This window comes from Aotus nancymaae, unplaced genomic scaffold (genome assembly GCF_030222135.1).
Source record: "Aotus nancymaae isolate 86718 unplaced genomic scaffold, 86718_ANA_hifiasm-v0.15.2.pri h1tg000019l, whole genome shotgun sequence".
Classification (NCBI taxonomy): domain Eukaryota; kingdom Metazoa; phylum Chordata; class Mammalia; order Primates; family Aotidae; genus Aotus; species Aotus nancymaae.
The window spans coordinates 24,279,281-24,302,465 of record NW_026988431.1 but is presented as its reverse complement, the minus strand read 5'-3'; the positions used below and the strand labels follow the sequence as shown (position 1 = coordinate 24,302,465).

Below are 23,185 nucleotides of genomic sequence, written 5' to 3'. Positions count from 1 at the left end.
GTGGTAAAGTCAAAGAGCCCTAGCCACCACTGTTTTTGCAAAAATCCTGTACTTTGTTTTAAAAGGCACCTTTTGTTAGCCCAACATTCCCTGTGGAGCCAGTTGGGAGATGACATCTTGACAAGTTGGACTGTTTCAGGACAAGGAATACAAGCTACATCAGTTCTATTTCTTCCCCAGCCAGAATACACAGGACTAGCCATCAAGGGGAAGAAGCAAAAATGGCTCCTCTCCACTTAAACCGAGTGAAATGGTTTGGATATTCGTCCCTTCCAAATCTCATATTGAAATTTGAGCTCCCATACTGGAGGTGGGGCCTAGTGAGAGGTGTTTTGGTTATAGGGGCAGATCCCTCACGAAAGGCTTGGTGTCCTCCTCCAAGGTAATGAGTGAGTTCGCTCAAGAACTGGCTGTTAAAAAGAGCATGGCACCTCCTCCTCTCTTGCTTCCTCTCTCACCACGTGACATACCAGCTCCCCTTTCACTTGCACAATGATTGGAAGCTCTGGAAGCCCTCACCGGAAACAGATGCTGGCCTCATGCTTCTTGTACAGCCGGTGGAATTGTAATCCAAATAAACCTTTTTTCTTTATAAATTGCCCAACTTCAAGCATTCCTTTATGGCAATACAAACACACCAAGACACCTAGTATGCTTCGAGATTTGCTTACCGGCCCTGCGATTTTTGAATCTGCAGATCTGGAAGTGCTGGAGAGGAATGCTTCCTCCCGGGGACACTGCAATGGTTTCACTGAGCTAGAAGTTGCGATCGCCCTGTTGGCCATTTTAGACCACCAAGGCCACAGAAACAAAAGGCAAAGAAGGCAATTACCCTACTGACTGGGGTGAATGATCCCAATTTCCACAGGGAAACTGGACTGTGGCCATACAGCAGGAGCAGGGAAGAGTAAGCCTGGCACCCGGAGACTCTCTGGAGTGCCGCTTGGTACTTCCATGTCCAGGGGTAAGTATCTATGGAAAACTAAAGCAATTCTGTATTCTTGAAAGCACTCTATTACTACAAGGCATTTTTACTTTCTTCTACCCTGCTGGCTACTACCTCAGAGAAGGAGCATCCCTCAAAAGTCCTCCCACTTCTCTCTATCCTTCCCTGGGCTGCCCTCGCCCTTGCTAACACTGACAAACAGAGAGAACCACTGTGGATTTAGATCCATAGGTTATTCTACCAGGTAATAAATAAACCTCTGCCACGGAAGGTGCTGGCTGAGGGCAAAAGCCAAGTCCCAGCGGTCACAGTTTCCATATCGGAGCAATGTTAATTCCTCCTCTCATTCCACCAATCCCATCTAAATATTCTGTATCCTACAGACTGAACCAGGGAAATAATTCATGCCACCCAGAGACAGACACCATGCCAACTGGGGCTTTATGTCTCCTCTTAAGACTGTGAACACTGTATCACAGGCAGAAACAAAGCTGTCCTGCTGTTGTGCCAAGCTGAAAATGTGCAGGATGATATGTGAATGCTGAGAAGCTGAAGGGTTGGACTGTGCTGGTCCTTTAGGGGCTGCCTTTCCGATCCAAATCTGACCGGTGTGGTGGGGCTAGGACTGTGCAAACTGCATCCCCGCTTTGCCAGCTGAATTTCTATTGGGTTCTGCCAGTAGGGGCTCAAGACAGAGAAGGGAGAGGGGAGCCCTAAAGTCAATATATCTTTACAGAAAGCTAGTGTGCATGTGCAAGAGTTTTAAATTATTCTGAATTATGGCATTTTCATATTAATGGTTCACTCATTCAGTCACTCAACAAGTGTCCTCATCACCAAGGCCCTAAGGACTTAGCTGCTTAGGGAACAACGCCAAACCACGCCGTCACGGAGCTTACGCTATGGTTGGAGGACATGGTAAATATCACATAAATAATAATATGATTTCAGATGATGATCAGTTCCACAAAGAAAGTAAGATAGAAAGCGGAGGTTGAAAGTGAGTTGGGGAAGGAAAGGGGCTGTTTTGAGCAAGGTGGTAAAAGAAGGCCTCTCTGAAAAGGTGGCATTTAGGCAGAGACTATAAGGATGGGAGGGAAGAGGGAATGAGCTGGGAGAAGACCTGGGACCCAAGGCTTCCAGGTAGAGGGGCTCCGTTACCCCATCAGAGAGAAACACCCTGGGTCACATGCTATAAGAGGTATTTGGAACAATGCCACAGTCGAAGGAGACTCACCAGCGTGGGGGAGGCTGTCCGCTTGTTTCCAGCAAATCCTACAAATCGGACATAGCTCAGTGGTTGAGTTCATGTCCTCACTCTGGCATGTGGTTATTTTTCTTTACTTTCAATTTACATCGCAAGCTGGAGAGAAATGAATTACATCCCCCTGGGTTTCTCTGTTCCATACAATTAAGAAAAGCTATTTCTTAGTCATAAGGCGGATGACGACACCAAGATTTCCCATTTTCTCTCTGCAGGGAGGCTGTCATCACTCAATATTAATTGATCCTACTTTTCATCCATAAAGCGGGGGCTGAAACAAATTTTTGGTCACAAAAACGGCAACTATTACACTATTAAGGTAAATTATTAATGGTGCCTCCATTAAGCACACTCTTGCTCACATGGCATCAACCACCTCAATGCATATGGTGTCTCTTTAATGGGGAAAAAGGAGTAAATTATTAGATTTTTTCCTGAAACTGGATTAATCACCTGCACCTATCTCATTTAAGGTTGCTGGGGATTTTCCACCATTCATCACCACTGAGAACACACAGATAGGGCTGTATTATGTCTTGAGTTCCTAGCAGGAGAGCGTGTCAATCGAACGCAATTTTATTTTTCTGCTAGAGAGCAGATGCAGTGAAAACAGCAAGAAGACACAAGAAACTTCCACAAGTTGAGGAGAGCTAGTAACATTTAAATAAATATTTCCCTAGACAAATAATTTGATGCTTATTTTTAGGGGCAGTGGTGGTGCTGAATTAGAGAAACCTAGTTTGAAAAAAGAAAAGAGAAAGGAGAAAAACAATCGAGTTGTATCTACAAATAAACAACCCACAATGAATTGGGGACATATGGGAAGAGCCGAACCTCATTACTACTGACGGCAGTGACCAGATGCTGGCACCCAGGGAAGAGCAATTTTCCAATTCAAGGGAGGGCTCTGCTGCCCCCCTTCCAATTCCTTCTCATTTATTTACATGAATGCTAGGGCCTTGTGGAAGGCTAGCCACAGGACATTTGCATCTCATCAATATGTTTAAATGTCACAAATCTTGACTTTCACAGCTGGAAGCCAGGCTTAGCCACTTAGAACCAGGCTGATGAATAACTGTGGTTGGTGCAGAAGGCATTTCTTAAACATATAATTTAATCCTGAGAAGCAATGAGCTCTGCTCAACAGGCCCATGGCATGAAATTAGAAAAACATACTATGGATGTGTCTCCATGGTATCAAAAAAATGGAAAAATGAACACAGTGATCATTTGCATCTAGATTAGCAGAAGAACACTGTAGGGACCACTCTTGTCAATGGCCTTTAAAGGACCAGTGCTCCCATCTCCCAGGTGCTGTGTGGTGGCTGCTAAGCACTCACAGTTGTTCCTTCCTCTGGAAAATTGCCCCCAACCAAACAAGAGCTTCCTGGTCTGGGAGTTTAAGTGACTTGAGAGTGTTACAAAAACTATTAATGTAACCCATTTTTAGACTCACTGTGACATAGACTGTGGCAGTTAAAACCCATTTCCACCCCTTTCTAGCTAATCTTCCTGAAATATAGAGGCTGGGGGCCAAAAGCTACATTTTCTATCTCCCAGTGAGGAAACTGAGGCACAGAGAAGTTAAGCGCCTTTCCCAAGGTCACACAGCTAATAAGCAGCAGAGCCAAACTTTGAAGCCAGGTTGGCTCAAGAGTCTGTGCTTCCAACAAGTCCATGACATTGTCTCATCCAGGAGCAAGACTTTTTAACATAAACTGCCTGCATGAATTATCTATTAATATATAACAAATTACTACAAAATAGTGGCTTAAAACATTTCTTTTCTCACAGTTTCTGTGATTCAGGAATCCAGGTGCAGCTTATCTGGGTGCTTCTGGCTCAAAATCTTTCATGAGGTGGCCTCAGGACATTGGCTAGAGCTGAAGTCATCTGAAGGCTCCACTGGGGGAAGATCTACTTCCTAGCTCATGCACACAGTGCCTGAGCCTTGTTGGCAAGATTCAGATTCACTTCCTCCAGGGCTATCGGGCTGAGGGCCCCAATTCCTCACTGGCTGTTCACAGGAAGCCTCCCTCAGTTCCTTGCCATGTGGGTCTCTCCACAGGTCAGCTCACAATATGGCAACTGGTTTACCTCAGAAGGAGTAATCAAGAGAGAGCAGGGAAGCACAGATGGAAGCTATAATCTTTTTCTAACCTAATCTCGGAAGTGATAACCAATCACTTTTGTTGTATCCTGTTCACTAGAAACAATTCACTAGGTACACAAGACCGGTGACACCAGCAGGCAGGGATCACTGGGGACCATCTTGGCAGGTGCCCACCATGCTACTCGATATCACAACACTAATAAGCAGGAAAGTTGAGCTTACGGTTGCTTTTTCATTAGGTAACTTGGCTCCCAAACCCAAGCTCTGTATACTACTCTAACATTCCTTGCAGGTGGGAGGACAAACTCTTGGCTGGGTCACCCCTCCGGGACACTGGTCCCCACCACTTTCCTTAAGCCACCTCTGAAGTCACACTTTATATCCAAGAAAGTAAATAGTATGAAGCAAAAAGATATTTTCTTGAATTTTAGTTGTTTTAGGCTAATTCATTAAATGAAGTCCACAATAAGAAACTACTTATTGACATGGGAGTAAGTTTTTGTTTTCATTTACAATTTCTAGATTGGCAAGAAACAGTGGTAAGAAAAGAAACGGTTGGATCAGTAGTCTGAGGATATGGAAGGCAATCCAGAAAAACCTCAATGCCCTTCTCCCCATTCCTAGTGCACCTTCCCAGCATTATTTCAGCCTAGGCTGTCAGAAGCAGCATTGGTAACTTTTCTTTCACAAGCTTCATCTCAACCATTTCTCCCCAAGCAAGCTATAATGCACTGAAGACCCGTGAGCCCACGCCCAGGGCGTCTTCAATGACCTGTGAGCCCATGCAGACCTGTGAGCCCACACCCAGGGCATCTTCGATGACCTGTGAGCCCATGCAGACCTGTGAGCCCACGCCCAGGGCCGCTCAAGGCCCTCAAAGCTCAGCCTGTTGGCATCAGCAGCCCTGGTAAGTCCACTTACTCCCAGGAGGCTGGTTTGATTGAGGCACCTTTTCCCAAGCTGCATTTGGCTGGTGAGCTGAAGATTAGATTTGGTTCAGGATTTCCAGGGCCTCCTGCACCAACCAAACAGGGGACAACTGTCTAGGCATGCAAGGTCCAGCAGGCCAAAGACAAATAATAGTAAATCATGGCAGATGCTTCTCCAAGATAACGCCCAGACTCTATTATGCCCAAGCTGGCCTGGTTTCCAGTTATGGAAGAACAGACAGGCACCAGACTAGGACATTAAAACTCTAGAATTCGGTGGGATGTTTCAGCCACTATTTCCTACATTGAGAGACCTCACCATCTTGTTCACCATAGCAGGCTCAATAAAGAGCCTGAAAAAGAATAATTAGTAAATATTGAATGAATCAATTTTGTTGAGTAACCTTGCAGACAAGACTGCTTTCTCCAAAAAGAAAAGTCCACCCAACAAGCTTGCCAGCTCCCTTGGGAATATATTATTATATCTGTCTTGTGCCAAAAGCAACATGCATTCCTCATAGCACATGTTGTACTCATGCTTACAAACTAATTCTGAGCCTACATTAGGGATGCCCAAGTAAAATAATCCCTTTCCTTTTTTAAGAAGGCCCAACGATGCTGTCAAACTAATGTATACTCCTCGTGATAAATCACGTGTATGCACCTGCAAAGTATGTTTATGCAACAGAATGGAAAAACATCTCAGTGGCTGCTAACTGTAGCAGATACTCCTTGCCCATGTAGTTTTTATTTATCAGGAGGCCTGACCTGTAAACAAAGAATAGCACGCCTAAGACACAGAACTGCGGAAATGACCTTGTGGACTCAACGACACTAGCATGAAACTTGAGGCCAGAGTCACCTTTTCACACCAGAATTGCTTTTGAAAATATTTCATAAATAAAATTCAACAGGATTCCTGTCTTCTGAAGCCCTGGTGAAATCTGGTCAAACTATAAGATGACAGTGGACCCAGTGAAATTAGAGAAAGCCTCTTCATAAAATTCTTTAAAGAAATATCGCTAATAATAATTAGTAGGGTGCATAGAACATTAACTTGTTTCCTTTTCTGCTTTAACCAAATTAGATAAAAATTATTATCGCTACCTCAAGGCTGCTTTTATGAATCCCTGCAGAAAAATAATTTGGTTTTGCTTTGACAGATAACAGTCATCAGCAAGGAATTTCATTTTACTGAAGGCAGCTTTAGTTGCTGAAATTTACTGCTTGGGTTACACACATATGTGCACGTGCACGGGCCCCCCACTCCCCACACACACACCTGAGCCCGTTTTCACACAAGACTGAGTAGTGTTCCTTCTTGGTTTGGATTTAAAGTAGCTGGGAAAAGAGCATGAAGCGTTTTTACATTCAGAAAGGAATGCAAAGAAATGTAAAGAATGCCTTCCTTCCTTTTAAATCTAATCTTATTATTTCCATTAGTGAACATTTAACAATAATGTTAATACTAATAGCAGACTTGGTCGCCACATCAAAAGCAACAATACCAAAGATGTATATAGTAGCTTTGCTCAGAAAACCTTAAAGCTACGTCACACATATTATCTCATTTATCTTTTGAAAATCTCTTCAAACTGCAAGAGCCTATTTATCATATTTATCTCCTTTGAACATGTTTTATGGGAACTGATTTCTTTACTACTCTTTGCATCTTCTGTTTAAAAACAGGGTCTGTTTTGAACACACCTCCTAGCCAGAACCTCAACTCATAACTCATGCCATTGACTTCCTTGCATGAATCTCAAAAACAAAAACCAACCCTTAGCAATTATAGAAACCGGAAACAAAAAATGAAACACAAGTAGGAAATTAAATAACTTATCTGCACCAACAATTGCTTTTGCCTAAACTGAAATTAAATAAAGACACACACACACACACACACACACACACACACACATACTCTCCATGAGAACTCTGCCACACAATTTATTAATGAACAGTGAAAAGAAACAGAAGCCAAAAGTGGGTCAGGGGAAACTGTTTAATCTAATAGTCTGGAAATTATATTGAAAGGAACAGATGGTTTCACAGAAGTCAATGTTACCTAGAGGAGCAAGGAGCGATTTTCTAGGAAAGAAAACTGTTTCCGTACCCTACTGCATAAACTATTTTCAGCAAAGGAGGGAGTCTATATTCAGCACAGGATAAGTCCTGATATTGGCATACTTACAAAACTGGGACTAAGTGGCAGCCATCCACACATACTCAAGCTCAGACTTGGCCTTCTGAATCTGAGCTGGAGGTCAAACTTAGCCTGATTTTAAAGCCGGGAACAACAGAAGCCAGCACTACCCTGCAGTGGGTTACTGACCAACACTCATGTTCTGGATACCTAAGGAAAGTGGTCCCCAACAGGTCATGGGGAGTATGACCTTTAATGTGGCTCCCGACCCTCAGAGATTCTGTGGGTCCCAGGCAGCAGCAAGACACAGGGCACATGGAGTTGGAAGACCTCAGTCCAAGCTGCGGCTCTGCAAGACAGGACCACCCTATTTGTCAGGCTCCCTGTTTGTCAAACAGAATGAAAAACATCTCTAGACTTGTAAGGATTAATTGAGCTAAAATATATCAAGCTGCATTGCAAACCACACAGCATAAGACAACACTCAACCACTCAGTTGCTATTCTCATCCCCACCATCTATTGTGATTCGTCAAAACATGCAGCCAAATTCTTTCTAGAGCAGGGCTCAATCAAAAAGAGAGCCATCGAAGCTGGGGTCCTTAAATGACAGATCACAGCCAACCAATCTCAAAGACACACCCGAGAGACCTTTGGTAATGGTCCACATTGCTTAAGAGTAAAGGATTTGAAGAAGGCAAGCCTGAGTTCTGATTCTAGCTCATCACACATTCCCTGCTCATCACACATTCACATGGGCACATTAGGTAACCTCACCGAGCCTTGTTTCCTCATTTGTAAAATCAGGATCCCTATAAGGATTAGTTGACACTGAGCGCCATGCATGCCACACTAGCTGTTATTACTGTTGCTACTGTTAACAGTGATTATATCAACACCAGCAGCGTCCAAGTCCACTGCTCCATCATAATACATCATCTGTAGGGATCCCCAGAGAGGCCAGGGAGGGCGCAGGGACAGAACAGCCTTTCTGCCATGAAGATGAAGGGCTGTGCCAGGAGGAGCCTCCCTCTGGGATGAGCTTAAGTTTGCGGGGAGACAGAAAGTCCCGCTCCACCCAACTCTGATCCTGGGGTCTCCTGCCTTACGCAGCAGTATCAAGGGCTGCTTTAAGCCTCCCTTCTAGCCATCCACCTTCCCTCCTCCAGGACTTCTGATTTTGCTCCAAGGTTTGTTGGTTTGTTTGTTTGTTTTTACCTACAAAAAATGCCATCGACATCAGTGACTGTATGCTCAGTTCTACTGAAGAGCTGCAAATGTTATAGATGAATTTGTTATGTTCTAAACTGCAGGTATCATATTTAGAGAGAGGTAATAAATACCTCATTAAGGAAAGGCAAAACAAACACTTCAGAGTACTCGAGGCTCTATCTAAAGGAACCCCATGGTGAAACCCACTTTAAACCAAGAATCCTCCTGTAATGCAAATAAGTACTCATCCCCTCCAATCCTCTCCCTTCCTCTCTATAGTTTGCTACCTTGGCCTCCCCTGTAGAGCGCCCCAATCCCACCGGGAACCTGTTGGCACCAGCAGCCAGGTATCCATCTAGCCAGCTTCCTGACACATCACAGACTGAAGCTAAGTCTGCCGACACCTGTTCTGTAGTGTGAACTCTAGGTGGGGTGGGGACACAGCCGAACCATGTCACCAGGACTGACTTAACTGGTCTTGTGTGCAGCCGGGCATGGGAGTTTTTTTAACAAAGTTTTTTAAGAAAGTTTTTTTTAACAAAGTTTTTTGAGAATCATCGTGCCATTTTGTATTCTTATTTTTATTCCTATTCTTATTTTATGTCCTCCCAAATATATTCCAAGTCACTTAAAGGAAATAAGTTATGATTTGGTTGTAATATATAGATAGGTAAGTAAATATTTATGGAATTTATTTTATACTCAAATCACACTAGTGTGATTTTTTCTGCCACCTCCACTCAAATTAAGAAACAAAATTGTACTCCGCATGGTCTTTTAAGGTTCTCCAAGCGTGGTCCTCAGACCAGTGGCATCAGCATCACCTGGGAACTTATTACAAAAGCAGATTCTCAGGCCTTGCCCCAGACCTACTAAATCAGAACCTTTGAGGCTGGGGCCCAGGACTCTGCGTTTTGACAAGCCCTCCAGGCGACTCTGATTCACTCTCAAGGTTGAGAACCACTCCTTTAAGGTAATGATTAGTTTTAAAGGCTTTTTTAGAGATTGACATGGTTTTGGATGAGGCCATGGAAATGGCCTGTCATCTCCCTTCATGAAATCAGAAAGGCTAGTAGTGCCAGGATTTATAACTAGCCATTAGGCACCCCAACACTTAGCTCCCCACAATTTTCACTTCTTAATTTTCAGAATATAATGGAAATCCCGATCCATTTTCTTAGATCAGTCTTTTTCCCAGCCCTGAAGGGAGACTGGAAGGACAACTTATATAAACAACGATTATCAGCTGCTTCTGTAGTTGTGCGTCGGGCTAACATGACCCAGACTGGAGGTCAAAGAAGAACTGGACCTGTAGAAAATTTCTTGCGCGTTGTGCATGTCTTGAATAAGGAATGTCATCCAGTTATTACCATGACCACCCAAAATTTATATACAGAGTTTAAGGCTAGAATGCTGGTGGCCGAAATCCAAGCATGAGCCTGGTCAGCACAATGTCGAAGAAAACATCCCCATGTTCAGTTCTTAAAGTCCTCTTAGACAGGAAAACCACAAAGATGGGAATTCGCAAAATGCAGCAGTGTGGGCTGATCCTCGGAATTGTAATGCGTGTCATGGGAATGTCTTATAAGGAGGGGACTTAAGAATAGAAATAGAAGACAAGCTTGAGAAAAAGGCAAAGGTGAATCAGTTACCTTTGAACTTTTTCATGTTGAAGGCCTTCAATTTAGTTTAAACCCACCACAGCATGCAGAAGAGCCAGGAAACCAAGAAAGCCAGAGTGAAAGCTTTGCTGTTCAGTAAGACTACAAGATATCCTGCAAAGCTCCAATAGCTTGGGGGCCTACAGCAAGTTACTTTTATAACCGTTCCAAACTCAGTATCTCAATTTAATCTTTTATACCATGGGGGTGACTCCACCCACCTCATAAGATTGTTGTTAGTTTGTTCAGAAGAGATTAGTACAACAGTAGGTGCTGATTAAAAAGTAACTCTGATTATTACCTATGAAAAATGAGGCTGGGTGCGGTGGCTCACGCCTGTAATCCAGCACTTTGGGAGGCTGAGGTGGGCAGATCACGAGGTCAGGAGTTTGAGACCAGCCTGGCCGATATGGTGAAACCCTATCTCTACTACTACTAAAAAATACAAAAAATTAGCCGGGTGTGGTGGTGTGTGCCTGTAGTCCCAGCTTCTTAGGAGGCAGAGGCAGGAGAATCGCTTGAGCCCAGGAAGCGGAAGTTGCAGTGAGCTGAGATTACACCGTTGCACTCCAGCCCTGGTGACAGAGTGAGACTCCATCTCAAAGAAAAAAAAAAATGAAGCTACCCACTCTCATACGTTGTTGTTGGAAATGTAAAATAGTATAACCACTTCAGAAAACAGCTGAGCAATGCCTTATAAAGGTAAACATATATTTACCATGCAACCCAACAATTTCACTTCTACATATTTCCCCAGCAGAAGTGAAAACATCCACACAAAACACTTGTGCATGGATATCTACAGTTTTGTTTTTTTCATAATAGCCTCAAACTGGAAATTTCCCAAATGTTCAACAGGAGAGTGATTCAACCAATTGTGACACATGCAAATAAGGAAATATTACTCAGAAACAGAAAGGAATGAACTCTTGATACATACAACAGCAAGAACTCAATACACACAACAGCACGGATTGAACTGCAAAGGCATCAGGCTGAGTTAAAGAAGCCAGACAAAGAAACACACACACCATATGATTCTATGTACATGGTATTCAAAAAGAAGCAAAACTATTCCACAGTGACACACAGTGGATCAGCAGGTGCCTGGGTCAGGGGGAGGCACCTGAGGGAACTTTCCGGGGTGATGGAAAAGTTCTGTATCTTGAGTATGGTGGTATTTCTACAGATGTTCACACTTACCAGAACTCATCAGCCCAGACACTTCATATGGGTGTGTTTCATTGGATTTAAATTCTAATTCAATAAAGTTATTCAAACAAATATCACTGAGACACCCTTCAGTGGACTGGCAGTTGGCACTGAGCTCTCTTTCATGTGCAGTGGATAAGCTTTGAGTGGCGAGAGCTGAAACATTCTGGTCCCACTTACTATTTATTACCTGTCAAATCTATTTCTTCATCTGAAAAGAAAAGAAAAATAATACCTTCCCTCCAGCTCTCAGGGCTACTTGAGTTATCATGTGAGAGCATTATTGGAAAATGCTTTAAAGCAGACTCTGCATCTGGCTGTGGGGCCCTTGTGCCATCCACCCAGGTGCCCAGCACACCCACATCCTCCTCTGCTTCCTGCTCTCCTTCACCTGCCAGGCAGTCCCTAGGACCACTTCCTAATCTGTCTTGCTCTCACCCCTTTCCTCGTCCCCACTGCCACTGTCTTGACTGAGGCCACCTTTACCTTACCTGATGACTGCAATGGTTTCTATATGGCTTCCTCTCCCCCAGCGCTGCCCCTTCCATCCTTCTTCATTCTAAATCCAGAGAAATCTTTCCAGAATGAGAATTTGATATCACCCGCACCCGCTCCATCTTAAAAAGCTTCACTACTGTTGAGCCTAGACTCCTCAGCCCCACACCTAAGGCCTTTCATCATCTGGCACTACTTTCTTCTCCCCCAAAGAACATGCTCCAACCAAACTCAATTGCCTGCAGCTCCCCACATATGCAGTGTTATCTCTGCGTTTTGGTCCCTCCCACAAGTTGTCCCCTCTTCATGAAAAGATTATCTTCTACCGCCCTCTTCTCCCATCTTTTGCCTGACTAACAGCCAACTCTCCCTGGCACCAAATGTGCATAAAACTCCAAATCCATCTGAGGACTTCAAGTCGTCCTTGACACACAGACTCCTCCATCAAGCCTGGGCTACCACCATCCCATCTGTCTCCATCACTCTAGCATCAAGTACTGGTTCTTCATTTCTAAGAGAGTCTGAAGCAATCCAAAGTACCAATCTGTGGTCTGATACTATGGACTGAATTGTGTCCTTCCAAATCATAGCCCCTAAAGTGACTACATTTGGAGTAAGAAAGTAATGAAGGTCAAGTCATGTCATAAAGATGGGGCACTAATCTGATGGGATTAGTGTCCTTACAAGATGAGACACAAGAGAGCTTGTGCTCACTCCTGTTTTCTCTCTCCCTTTCCCTCTGTCTTCTCCCCAACCCCCGTCTTCCCTCCTTCCCTCTCTGCCATGTGAGGACACAGGTGAAGGCTACTGTCTGCAAGCCAAGAGAGTCCTGAAATGAACCCAACCATGCTGGCACCCTGATCTCCAGGGTAGCAACTTCCAGCATCCAGAACTATGAGGAAATAAGCATCTGTTGTTTAAGCCAGTCTGTGGTATTTTATTATGGCAGCCCGAACTGACTACAGCAACCCAGGAACACCTTCTGTCTGGCTTACCCACATGTCCCCAAGACATGGCATCTGGCCCAAGGTTGACCTTGAATAAATATTTGTGAAATCAATGAGTCATTCTCCTATGGTCACTATGAACCCAAGGGAAATCTTCATGATAAAATGGTATATTGTTATGAGTTAGAGGCACAGATTCTGACCTGAAACAGAGTTTTCCTCTCTGAAAACAGACTAGAACAGCACTATCCTATTGAACTTCAGTGATGATAAAAATGTTCTCTGTCTGCACTGTCCAGTAGCAGTCACCAGCCACACATGGCTGCTGTGCACTTGAAATGTGGCTAGTGTGACAGAATAACTGAATTCTTTATTTTATTTTAATTAATGATTACATATAAATACCATGTAACGGATGGCTCCTATACTGGCCAGTGCAGGACTGGACAGTTCAAGGAAGGCCCAAGCCCTGGGCACTGGCCTCATTACCCAGATTGCTCGCTGTGCCAACTGTCCCCGGCACCAAATGTGCATAAAACACTGTTGATTTTCACAGAGCTGACACAGGTAGCTTTCAAGTGGTGTTAGAGTGGCCTGGCACAGAGAGGCTGGCAAAACGCACACATAAAAGGCATAATGAGGTACCATTTTGCAGAAATTGTGATGCTTTATGGGCCTCCATCTGCGATGAAACCCATCAAAGGGCAGGTTCATCCCTCGGTGACCAGAGTTAATTGAAAATTTAAGACCCAATCAAATCACCCAGAATTGAGGTTTTTGGCAGCTTATGTACTGCCCTGTAAGATTCCTGCTGCTTTCGCCTCTGCCAACCCCACAAGTGAGGCTGCATGTTCCAGTATCTTCCCCAACAGCACCGAGCTTTAAGCAAGGGACAAGCTCAACAGTGTTAACTGTGATCCTGACTTTTTTGAAAGTGCACATGGTGCCCTTCCTACCTAAGCCATCAGGTGGACATGGGCCAACACCCTTTCCCTGACTTGTATTTGCCTAAGAGTAAATAAGCACCTTCTCCATGAAAAATCAGTGTACAGAGTGTCATTTAAAAATCTGCTATGGCCAAAACCTTATGGAAGAGGAATCTTCTTCCACCCTTCTACATGATAATAAGTTTTCTAACAACAACATTCCAGTTGGTGTTAATGCCCATTTGCCTAGCATCTTGGAGGCTGGCATCACAAGAGCTTTGATGCCCAAAATTCTAGAATTCTATATTCGAATTCTTCCCCCCACCACTTCCTAGCACTGGCTCTTTGGGCAAGTCACTTAACCTGGGTGTCCATTTCCTCATCTGCAAAAAGAAATGAGTGTATCCACCTACCTCACTGGGTTACTGCAAACATAAAATGACAGAAGAAGCCACACAAAGAGGAACTTTCACAGCAACTTAACCTGTGACAACCAAAACCTGGAAACGACCCAAATGTTTATCAACAGGTGAATGGAAAAGCAAACTGTGCTACAACCAAACAACAGGACACTACTCAGCAGTAAAGCGGGAAACACACCAAGCAACGCAAATAAATCTTTAATGAGTAAGCTGAGTGAATGAAAAGAGCCAGGTTTTGAAAAAGAGTACATACTATTTGATTCCATTTATATAACATTCTGGGAAATAAAATCAGTGATGGAGTCCGGGTGGAGTGGCTCACACCTGTAATCCCAGCATTTTGGGAAGCCGAGGCGGGCGGATCACCTGAGGTCAGGAGTTCGAGACCAGCCTGGCCAACATGTGAAACCCCGTCTCTGCTAAAACTACAAAAATTATCTGGGTGTGGTGGCAGGCACCTGGAATCCCACCTACTCTGGAGGCTGAGGCACAAGAATCGCCTGAGCCCAGGAGGTGAAGATTGCAGTGAGCCGAGATTGTGCCACTGTACTCCAGCCTGGGCAACAGAGCAAGACTTCATCTCAAAAAAACAAACAAAAAAAATCAGTGGTGGAGAGCATGTCAGTGGTTGTCTGGGGTTGGAGGGATAACAAAGGGTTGTGAGGAAACTTCTGGGGCAATGGAAATGTTCTGCATCTTGATGTGGTGAGGGTGTTATGGGTTTGAACACTTTAAATATGTGCATGTAGTGTACTTCATTTATACTTTGATAAATCTGGAAAATTTCAGAAACATGAGATCAGGCCTTTAATCCCAGCACTTTGGGAGGCCGTGGTGGGTGGATCACTTGAGGTCAGGAGTTTGAGACTGGCCTGGCCAACACAGTGAAAACCCGTCTCTACCAAAAATACCAAAATTAGCCAGGTGTGGTGGAACACGCTTGGAATCCCAGATACGGAAGAGGCTGAGGTATGAGAATGGCCTGAACCCGGGAGGCAGAGGTTGCAGTGAGCTGAGAGTGCACCACTGCACTCCAGAACAAGACAGAGCAAGACTCTGTCTCAAAAAAAACAAAGAAAGAAAGGACGATGAGGTAAGGATGTAACGTCCTATCACAGGACTGGGCACATAGTAGGCACTCAACAAACGTTAGCTCCATTCTGGAGAATAAAGAATAATCTCATTAGAACTTCTGGGAGAAAAACACGAGAGACCACCAGGGAAAGGAGTTAGCATTTACTTCGAGGTTTACTAGGACCCAACTATGCAGGACAGGCTCATCTCAGCTAGAAAGTTGAACAAGGAAGAAAAACAGAAAGATAAACAAGGCTTGGTCCTTGCCCTAAGGGAAACACAAATAGGTTTAATATATGATGTAATCAAAGTGTCAAAAGGACGGTATTGACAAACTACAGGCGTGCACAAGAGAGTAATTCTAATAGAATGGTTGTCAAGAAGGAGCAATTCCAGGCGGATGGGGTTCTGGCAAGCAGTAAGAGTGGGGACCTGTGTAGAAAGAGCTGCCTGCACTGAATGGGGAAGCAGAGACAGGAGGGTGCTGGGCGGGGGCTGCGGGCAATGCCATAGCACACTGTCCTCTGGGGAACGATAGGGAGAAGATCTGCGAAGAGCAAAACCAAGCTATGGAAAGCCCTGAGCTCTGGCTTGAACCTCAACTTCGTCCATCTGGGGGAACCCCCTAAAGAGCTGTACAGAATCAGATGTGGTTTATACAAGCAGGTCCTCTCTACAGGGCAACTTGGCAATTTATCAAGAGTGCCAACATTCGCATCCCTCAATTCAGTAATTCCTGAGGAAATAGTCAGAAATGTGTACAAAGATTTATGGACAACATTGCTTATCACAACATTATTTGTAATAGCCCAAAGCCCAAAATAACTTAAATGTCCAATAAAAGGGGACTGCTAAATAAATTATGGTACACTGAGTGATTAAATCATGTATGGCCATTAAATCATACTTTCCGAGCATAGGGATGACAGGGTGCACACCTCAGTGTACGACGCTAAGTTGCAAAAAAGCAGGAAACAAAAATATACGGTGAGAATTCACTCAGCAAATATTTACTGATTATCTATCAAGTGTCAGGCCCTGTCCGAAGCACTGAGGAAACAGGAGAGAATAAAAGAGAGAAAATCCCTGCACTCACGGGAAGGGATTCTATCTTCCAACGAAGGAAGGCAGACAACAAAGAGGAAAGAAATAGCAATCAGCAAGATATACAGCAGGTTATGTGGGAAGAAGTGCGATGGAGAAAATCAAGAGAGGAGAGACACGGGGAATTGGGGAGAAGGTAGAAATTTTAAAGAGATGGTCAAGGAAACTTTCAGAGAGAAGAGGGTTAAGAAGATGAGCAAGGGGATCCTTGGGGAGGGCTCCAGGCAGAGGAACAGGCAGTGCAAAAGCCCGGAGGAGGCCTGGTAGTTCATGAAAGAACAAGGCCAAAGCAGCGGAACACCAAAGACAATGAGAGAATGCAGTCAAGGGGAGCCGTGCGACTCCCAGTGTGGTGGGAGCCACAGCAGAGCTCTGAGCAGAGGACCGGCAGGAGCTGGGAGGCCGCATGGGATGTCCCCCAAGTGCTGTCCTAGCTCATTATAATGAGTACATGTTTATTTCATAATCAGAAAGCAAAAGATAATTCCATCAAGGACAGCACAATGCACAAAAGCAGTTTGGATGCTGCGGCTGAAGCTCAGGGAAGCACACAAATAAGGAGGTCGGGGAAATCATTCAGAGATCAGCTACGAAGCAGCAGGAAGGCAGAGCACCACATGGAGTCCTCGTGTGTCTTCATGTGTTCATGAAGGTTCTTGAGAGCAAACTTACTCTTCGTAATAATGAAAGATACATAACCACGATGCAAAAAGAAAAAAAAAACTGCAAAGGGAGAAAAAAGAATTCCCCCATCATCTCAGCATCCTAACAATACTTAACATCCTGGTATACTTCCTTCCAATCCTTTCTCCCAGAAAGGATTGTTTTCTTCCCTAATCCTCCCACAATGTCCAGCACGCTGTATGCACTCAAATATTCACTGAACAAATAAATGGAGGACCAAATGCATAACCAACTTCTCTACATAATTGTGTGTTATGTTAGCTATAGTAGAGGCATTTACAGACGTGGTTTTAATAGGCTCGGGTGAAGGAACGGCAGCTGCACGCAGAGAGAAGGCATGGTCATAGGTATCCACACGTTTAAGACGGTGGTGGTGGCATGACTGACTCATCAAGGGCACCGGAAGGAAGTAATCTGAAAAGGAAGATGCTGAGTTCAGTTTTGGTGACTTCTTGCGGGGAATGCACAGAATATCCCTGAAGAGACACTCAGTTGTCCTCTCTCAGGGCTCAAGAAGCAGTTGAAGCCTCAGCACGGAGACAGTCACAGCAGAAAGAGTAGCCGAGGAGGAAGGGAGGAAGAAAAACACTTGCAGACATGCCAGACACTGTGCTAGAGCTTCACACATCTCTACCCCTTCTGATCTTCACAACCGCCCCACGAAGTGGACACCCGTGTTTCTCTCATACATGAGGATGCTACAGGCCTGCAAGGCTCAGTGATTTACCCAGTTACTCTGAAGCAGAACCAGGACTCAAATCCATGAACATGAAGCCTTTTCCCACTCATTCTCCTTTCTGCTCATAGAAGCTTAAAGAATACCCAGAATCCCAGGGAGAAAATGTGTTCAAATGAATTTATTACATAGTACCCAGTTTTTGCTCTCAAACTCCTGGGACCCAAAAAGAAGAGCATGTTCTTCCTCTTCCAAAAACATGTCTTAAGTGTTTTCTAACTTATGATTAAAACCTGTTGCATTCTTTCTTTTTTTTTTTTTCATTTGTATGAGTCTTCTGTCTCCCACCAAATAGAACACTCCAAGATGCCAGGACACATGCCTCACGACCTCCCCCTACACTGGCCCAACACTGCACACAGCAGGTGCTCAGCAAATGCTCTGATGCTGATGCTGACCATCCCTTAACAGTCTTCCTGGGCCATTCCCTGTTTCCTTAGTCCTTGGACACTCGTATGGTAGGTGACGCGACTCCCTCTGGCTTAGCTGAGGCAAGGCCAAGCCCAGATGAATGAGTCCTCTTGCAAGAGAGCAGACAACAGGCAGGTGAGTTTGGGTGGAAAGGCAGATGGGCAGATTCATACGAGGAGAGGAGGCACACCTTCCCTCTCCACGGGGCTTGCTATAAAACAGTCTGCAAACTGGTTGGCTCATGGATCAAATTTAGCTTATCCATGTATATTGCTTGGCTCACACGTGATTTTCCTTTGTTCAAAACTGTAATTAGTTGCTTTTTTTTTGAGACAGTCTTGCTCTGTTGCGTCCAGGATGGAGTGTAGTGGTGTCATCTCGGCTCATTGCAACCTCTGCCTCCTGGGTTCAAGTGATTCTCCTGCCTAAGTCTCTTGAGTAGCTGGGATTACAGACGCCTACCACCATGCTCAGCTAATTTCTTGTATTTTTAGTAGAGACAGAGTTTCACCATATTGGTCAGGCTGGTCTTGAACTCCTGACCTCAGGTGATCCACCTGCCTTGGCCTCCCAAAGTGCTGGAATTACAGGTGTAAGCCTCCACACCTGGCCATTATTTTTCAAAAAGTGAGAGATTTCCCATAAAAATCTGGATCTCTGTAAGCTGCCCCCCTGAGACAGGCCTGCCTTTTTCACTTCTTCACAGCCCCACCCATTCCAGCTCTCCAGCAGCACCTCATGCCCTGCAGGCCCCAGCTGGAGACCCTGCCTGCCCCTGTCCACATGCACCCCGTGTACTCACCAGCACTCAGAGTCGTGAACTCCAGGAAACGGTATTCATAGGACACATCTATCTTGGTTTCCACCTGAGGCCTCTTCAAAGTTGAATAAATATTCCCAGGCCGTTTTTCGTCACGTTTCTCTAACTTGTTCAATCCGCAACCCATTTCAGCAGCTGCTGGCCAAAGAAAAAGGTGGGGAGGTGATTTTTTTTTCTGAGATTTCGTCTTTAAACACCCTACTATAAAAGAAGCCATAATTGTCCTGAAGAAAACATGACAGACCTCAGCCTTTATGAAACTCAGAGTATAATTTAATATATGACCTGAACACAGAGGACTGTGCTCCGTACCCAGGCTGACTTCTCCTTCTGCGAAGATACTATTACCAGTCATCCTGAGATTTTTTTTAAGATGACATCAAAAGCATACCTGTTTTATATCTCTTTTTCCCCATCTGAGGAAAATAATACCTCCCACTGCCTCAGTTACACTATAATCTGTATCCATGAATAAAAAATGGGATCTAAAAAGCAATATGGTGTATTATAGTGTCAGCCCATCTATAAAAAAACAAGAGCTGTGTCACCTTCACTGTGGTCGCTAAGACAGAATAAGTTGTTGTTATAATTTCCAAACTCCAAGTCCTTTCTGCCCTCAACAGTAATTATTTAGACAGGAAATTTACATTCATAAAACATCTCTAAAAGTAGATGGTAGTGTTTTTATGGGCCTTGTCTAAAAGTCCCCCTTTTTCTTCTTTTTTAGACCAAACTGAAGGAAATAATAGTATGCGTCCATGCCCTTAGAGAGTCATTTTAGACCAAAATGAAAACTGACTGAACACTAATAGCAGGGATAGAGCAATTGGAAGCAGAAATCCACGTGTATTAGAGCAAAGATCTGTAGTTACAGTTTGAAAAGAAAATAAAGAATGTTAAAGTAATGTGCACATTAAAGTGAGCCCAGCTTCCAATCGTTCATGGGATTAAAAACAATGAAGGCTCTCTGTTTATTTGGGCAGAATGGCTTTCATTAAATAGCTTTTGATCCACTCCCCCAACTCCAGCAGAAAATATTTCCCTCTGTGTACTAAGCGTAAGTGATGTTTCCCTCCTCTCTGGGGTACCACTGCTGCCATCAGAATATATTTCACAAAAATATTAACCAGCCAAGAATATCACACACAGAAACACAGTGACCACTTCCTTTTAGAGATAAGAGTTTCCTTTTGCTTAATTCATTTACAAGGTACCCAGCTTCCTAAGGCAATTTGGCAAGCTCCAGAAAAATAAACCGAACCTCAAAAAAGCAACGAGGGCATGGGGCGGGTGGAGTGGAAGGAGGTGGTGTAACGACAGCCAGGCTCTACTTTTCAGCCATTAAAAAAGTCTGAAAGAATGGATGAGAACAGGAAGGCTTACTTATGCCTTAATAAGGGAACATTAGTATCCAAAGGGCCAGAGCAGACATGATTTATGTGCAATCTGCATGAACTGATTACTTGTAAAATACTCTGTAGCTCTGCAGATAAAACAGCTGATACATAAAGGGCTGCATATTGAACTGCTGAAAAGCAAAGCAGCTGGCATCCACTGGGGCAAAGCAGAAGAGAAATGAACAAGGAAGCTTCTAAGTGCTGGGAACAGGTAACCTAGCGAGATGGGCACTATTACCACTAGAACAGAATTGCAAAGAGCCCAAAGTCTCACCAAATCACTCATTCATGCAGATTTACTCATGCCTATGATGGGCAAAGCATTATCAGCGATTCAGACAGCGTGGTCTTTGCCCTCAAGGAGGTTAACCTAGTGCAAGATGGGAAAATGGCAGGGGCCTAGAGAGGGTATTTGGGATGGGCTTTGCTGGACAGACTCCAAATGTGAGGATGCAGAGACGGAGGCACAGCAAGAGCAAAGGCACGAAGCTGCCCCATCTGAAGGGAAAGGGCAGGCGTGCAGTTTGGAGAGGCAGCGTGGGGTTTCAGGTGTCGGAGACCTGGGCCCACCACCAGCCCATATGGTGCCTTTGTGAGAATTAGAAAGAGGCGCCCCCTCCTCTGAGGAATGCAGCCCTGTCCCAGCCATGCCTTACTAAGCACAGCAAGGTCTAGATCTAAGCCCCTGTCTACCCGCTGGGGACAATCTTTATAACTGTCTGTGGCAGTGCTGCTTCCGTAGGGGGGAAGTTAAGCAAAATTGATTATGATTAGCTAGCCATATAAATAATTATGGAAATGGAGGCAAAGATTTCTTAAAGAGGACCCCTAACTACAAGGGAAAATTTTGATAAAGTGGGCTATATTAAGATTTAAAACTTCTGTTCCTCAAAACATACATTAAAGAGTGAAAAGGCAAGCCAGAGACTGAAATAAGCTATTTGCAATACATTTGTCAAGTGGTACACTGGTAAACCAGCTCTCCAAGAAAGAGAGGAAGCCCCAGTTTGTAGTTTGCCTATTTCTGTGGTGTAAACACACCCACCATGGCAGATTTCAAGCTGCCAAGTGTGATGCTACCAAAGGCAGAGTCAGGAAGAGATGCTGAGATCAGCTCTCAAAGGCCAGCGAGTGTTGGCTCCTGCACACTAAGGCATTCATACGACGAAGGACTCACATCCACCATGAACCAGAGAACGCCTAACAAATTGATAAGGAAAAGATACACTACCCAACAGGTGAAATGCAGACAGGTGAAATGCCTCAACAAATACCCGTGAAGATGTGCAAATCGCTAAGGAACATATGAGAAGAAGGTCAGCTTCATGACTCATCAGGGAAGTGAAGGGAAGACCACAGTGAGATTTAAGGCATCTACCAGAATAGCTCAACATTTTAAAAACTGATAATACCAAGTGTTGGCAAGTATAAGCAGCAAATGAAATTCCCCGACACTGATGGTGAGAGTGTGAATTGGTACAAACCACCTTAGAAAACTGACAATATCTTGGAAAGCTGAGTGCCCACCGACCCTGTGACCCAGAAATTCCTATCCTGGGTATATACCAACAGAAACGTATACACATGGGCATCAGGAGATATGTACCAGAATGCTAACAGTAGTGCTATTCATACCAGCACCATCCTGGAAACTGCCCAAACGCCTTCTAGGAAAATAGATAAATGCATTGTGGTACATTCACACAATGAAATATTATAAAGCAATGAAAACACGGAAACTAAGATTAAACACTACATTAATGAAGCTCAAAAATAAAAAAGGAGTGGGAATGGGGGCAGCCAGACAGACACACAGAGTTAACATTCTTTCTTACTCCCTTTATACGGAGTTCCAAAACAGGCCACGCTCATCTCCAGTGGTAGAAGCTGGGGTACCTGTTACCCTCGGGAGAACAGTGACTGCAGAGGAGGATGAGGGGGCTTCTGGGGTGCCAGCTTTGCTATTTCTTGATCTGGGTGCCCATTACACTGGTGTGTTCAGTTTGTGATGATTCGCTGGGCCACTGAGCAGTCCCCATATTGATCTGTGTGATACTAAAATGTTTAAAAATTACAAACATTTGTAATTTGTGCGTTTGTGACCTTACAAATGCACAGATACATCTCCAACAATAACGTTAGGATGGAATAAAGGCAAAACACAGAATCATGTACGTACTGGGTGTCAACAACTCTTCAGAATAAAAACTGAAGCAACATTTACAGCAGGCATGTTCATCTGATGCTAGCTTATCCAATAAAGCCACTTGTGTATACACTACAGAGTTCTGAAAAGGAGAAAGGACTCCTCTCTCTATCAGGCTGGCGGCAGGTTCTAAAGGGTGGCAGCAGGGCCCTACTGGAGACTCTGACGGGAGCAAGGCTGAGTGAGGCGTGGGTAGGCTGGCCAGCAAGGGAAGGCACTCACGCCCACCCTGCTGCATTACTCAGGTAGACCTGCCTCGCTCTGGAAGGCAGGGTGTTTGAAGACCTCCAAGAAGGAACCTCTTCCTCAAAATCCTCCCACTTTTGCTACCTTATTATGTAAATTCTAGTATTAGAGGTTCATTCCTTTGAAATCAGAATTACCTTTCCTAAGTATCTCCTTTGAAATGGCAAATACCTCCATGGGAAGGACAATGAACAAAGCTCCCGGTAGCCACTACCACTTTAGTATGATTTTACTT

At 44.3% G+C, this 23,185-nt stretch overlaps 1 protein-coding gene across 6 annotated transcripts in view; it reads right to left on the bottom strand.

Annotated features, from left to right (window-relative positions):
• RFTN1 (raftlin, lipid raft linker 1) overlaps positions 1–23,185 on the bottom strand; it is a 221,649-nt gene that overhangs the window by 182,375 nt on the left and 16,089 nt on the right. For 4 of the 6 annotated variants that reach the window (XR_010343444.1, XM_012466741.2, XM_012466743.2 and 1 more), the window contains one exon: positions 19,084–19,236. Coding sequence is in view for 5 of the 6 variants with exons in the window: in XM_012466741.2 (XP_012322164.2) it covers positions 19,084–19,228 (145 nt within the window). In the remaining variant the exon portion in view is untranslated. Of the gene's footprint in view, positions 1–19,083; positions 19,240–23,185 lie in introns of those variants that run through there. The other 2 variants (XM_012466742.2, XM_064378662.1) reach the window with 1 other exon arrangement.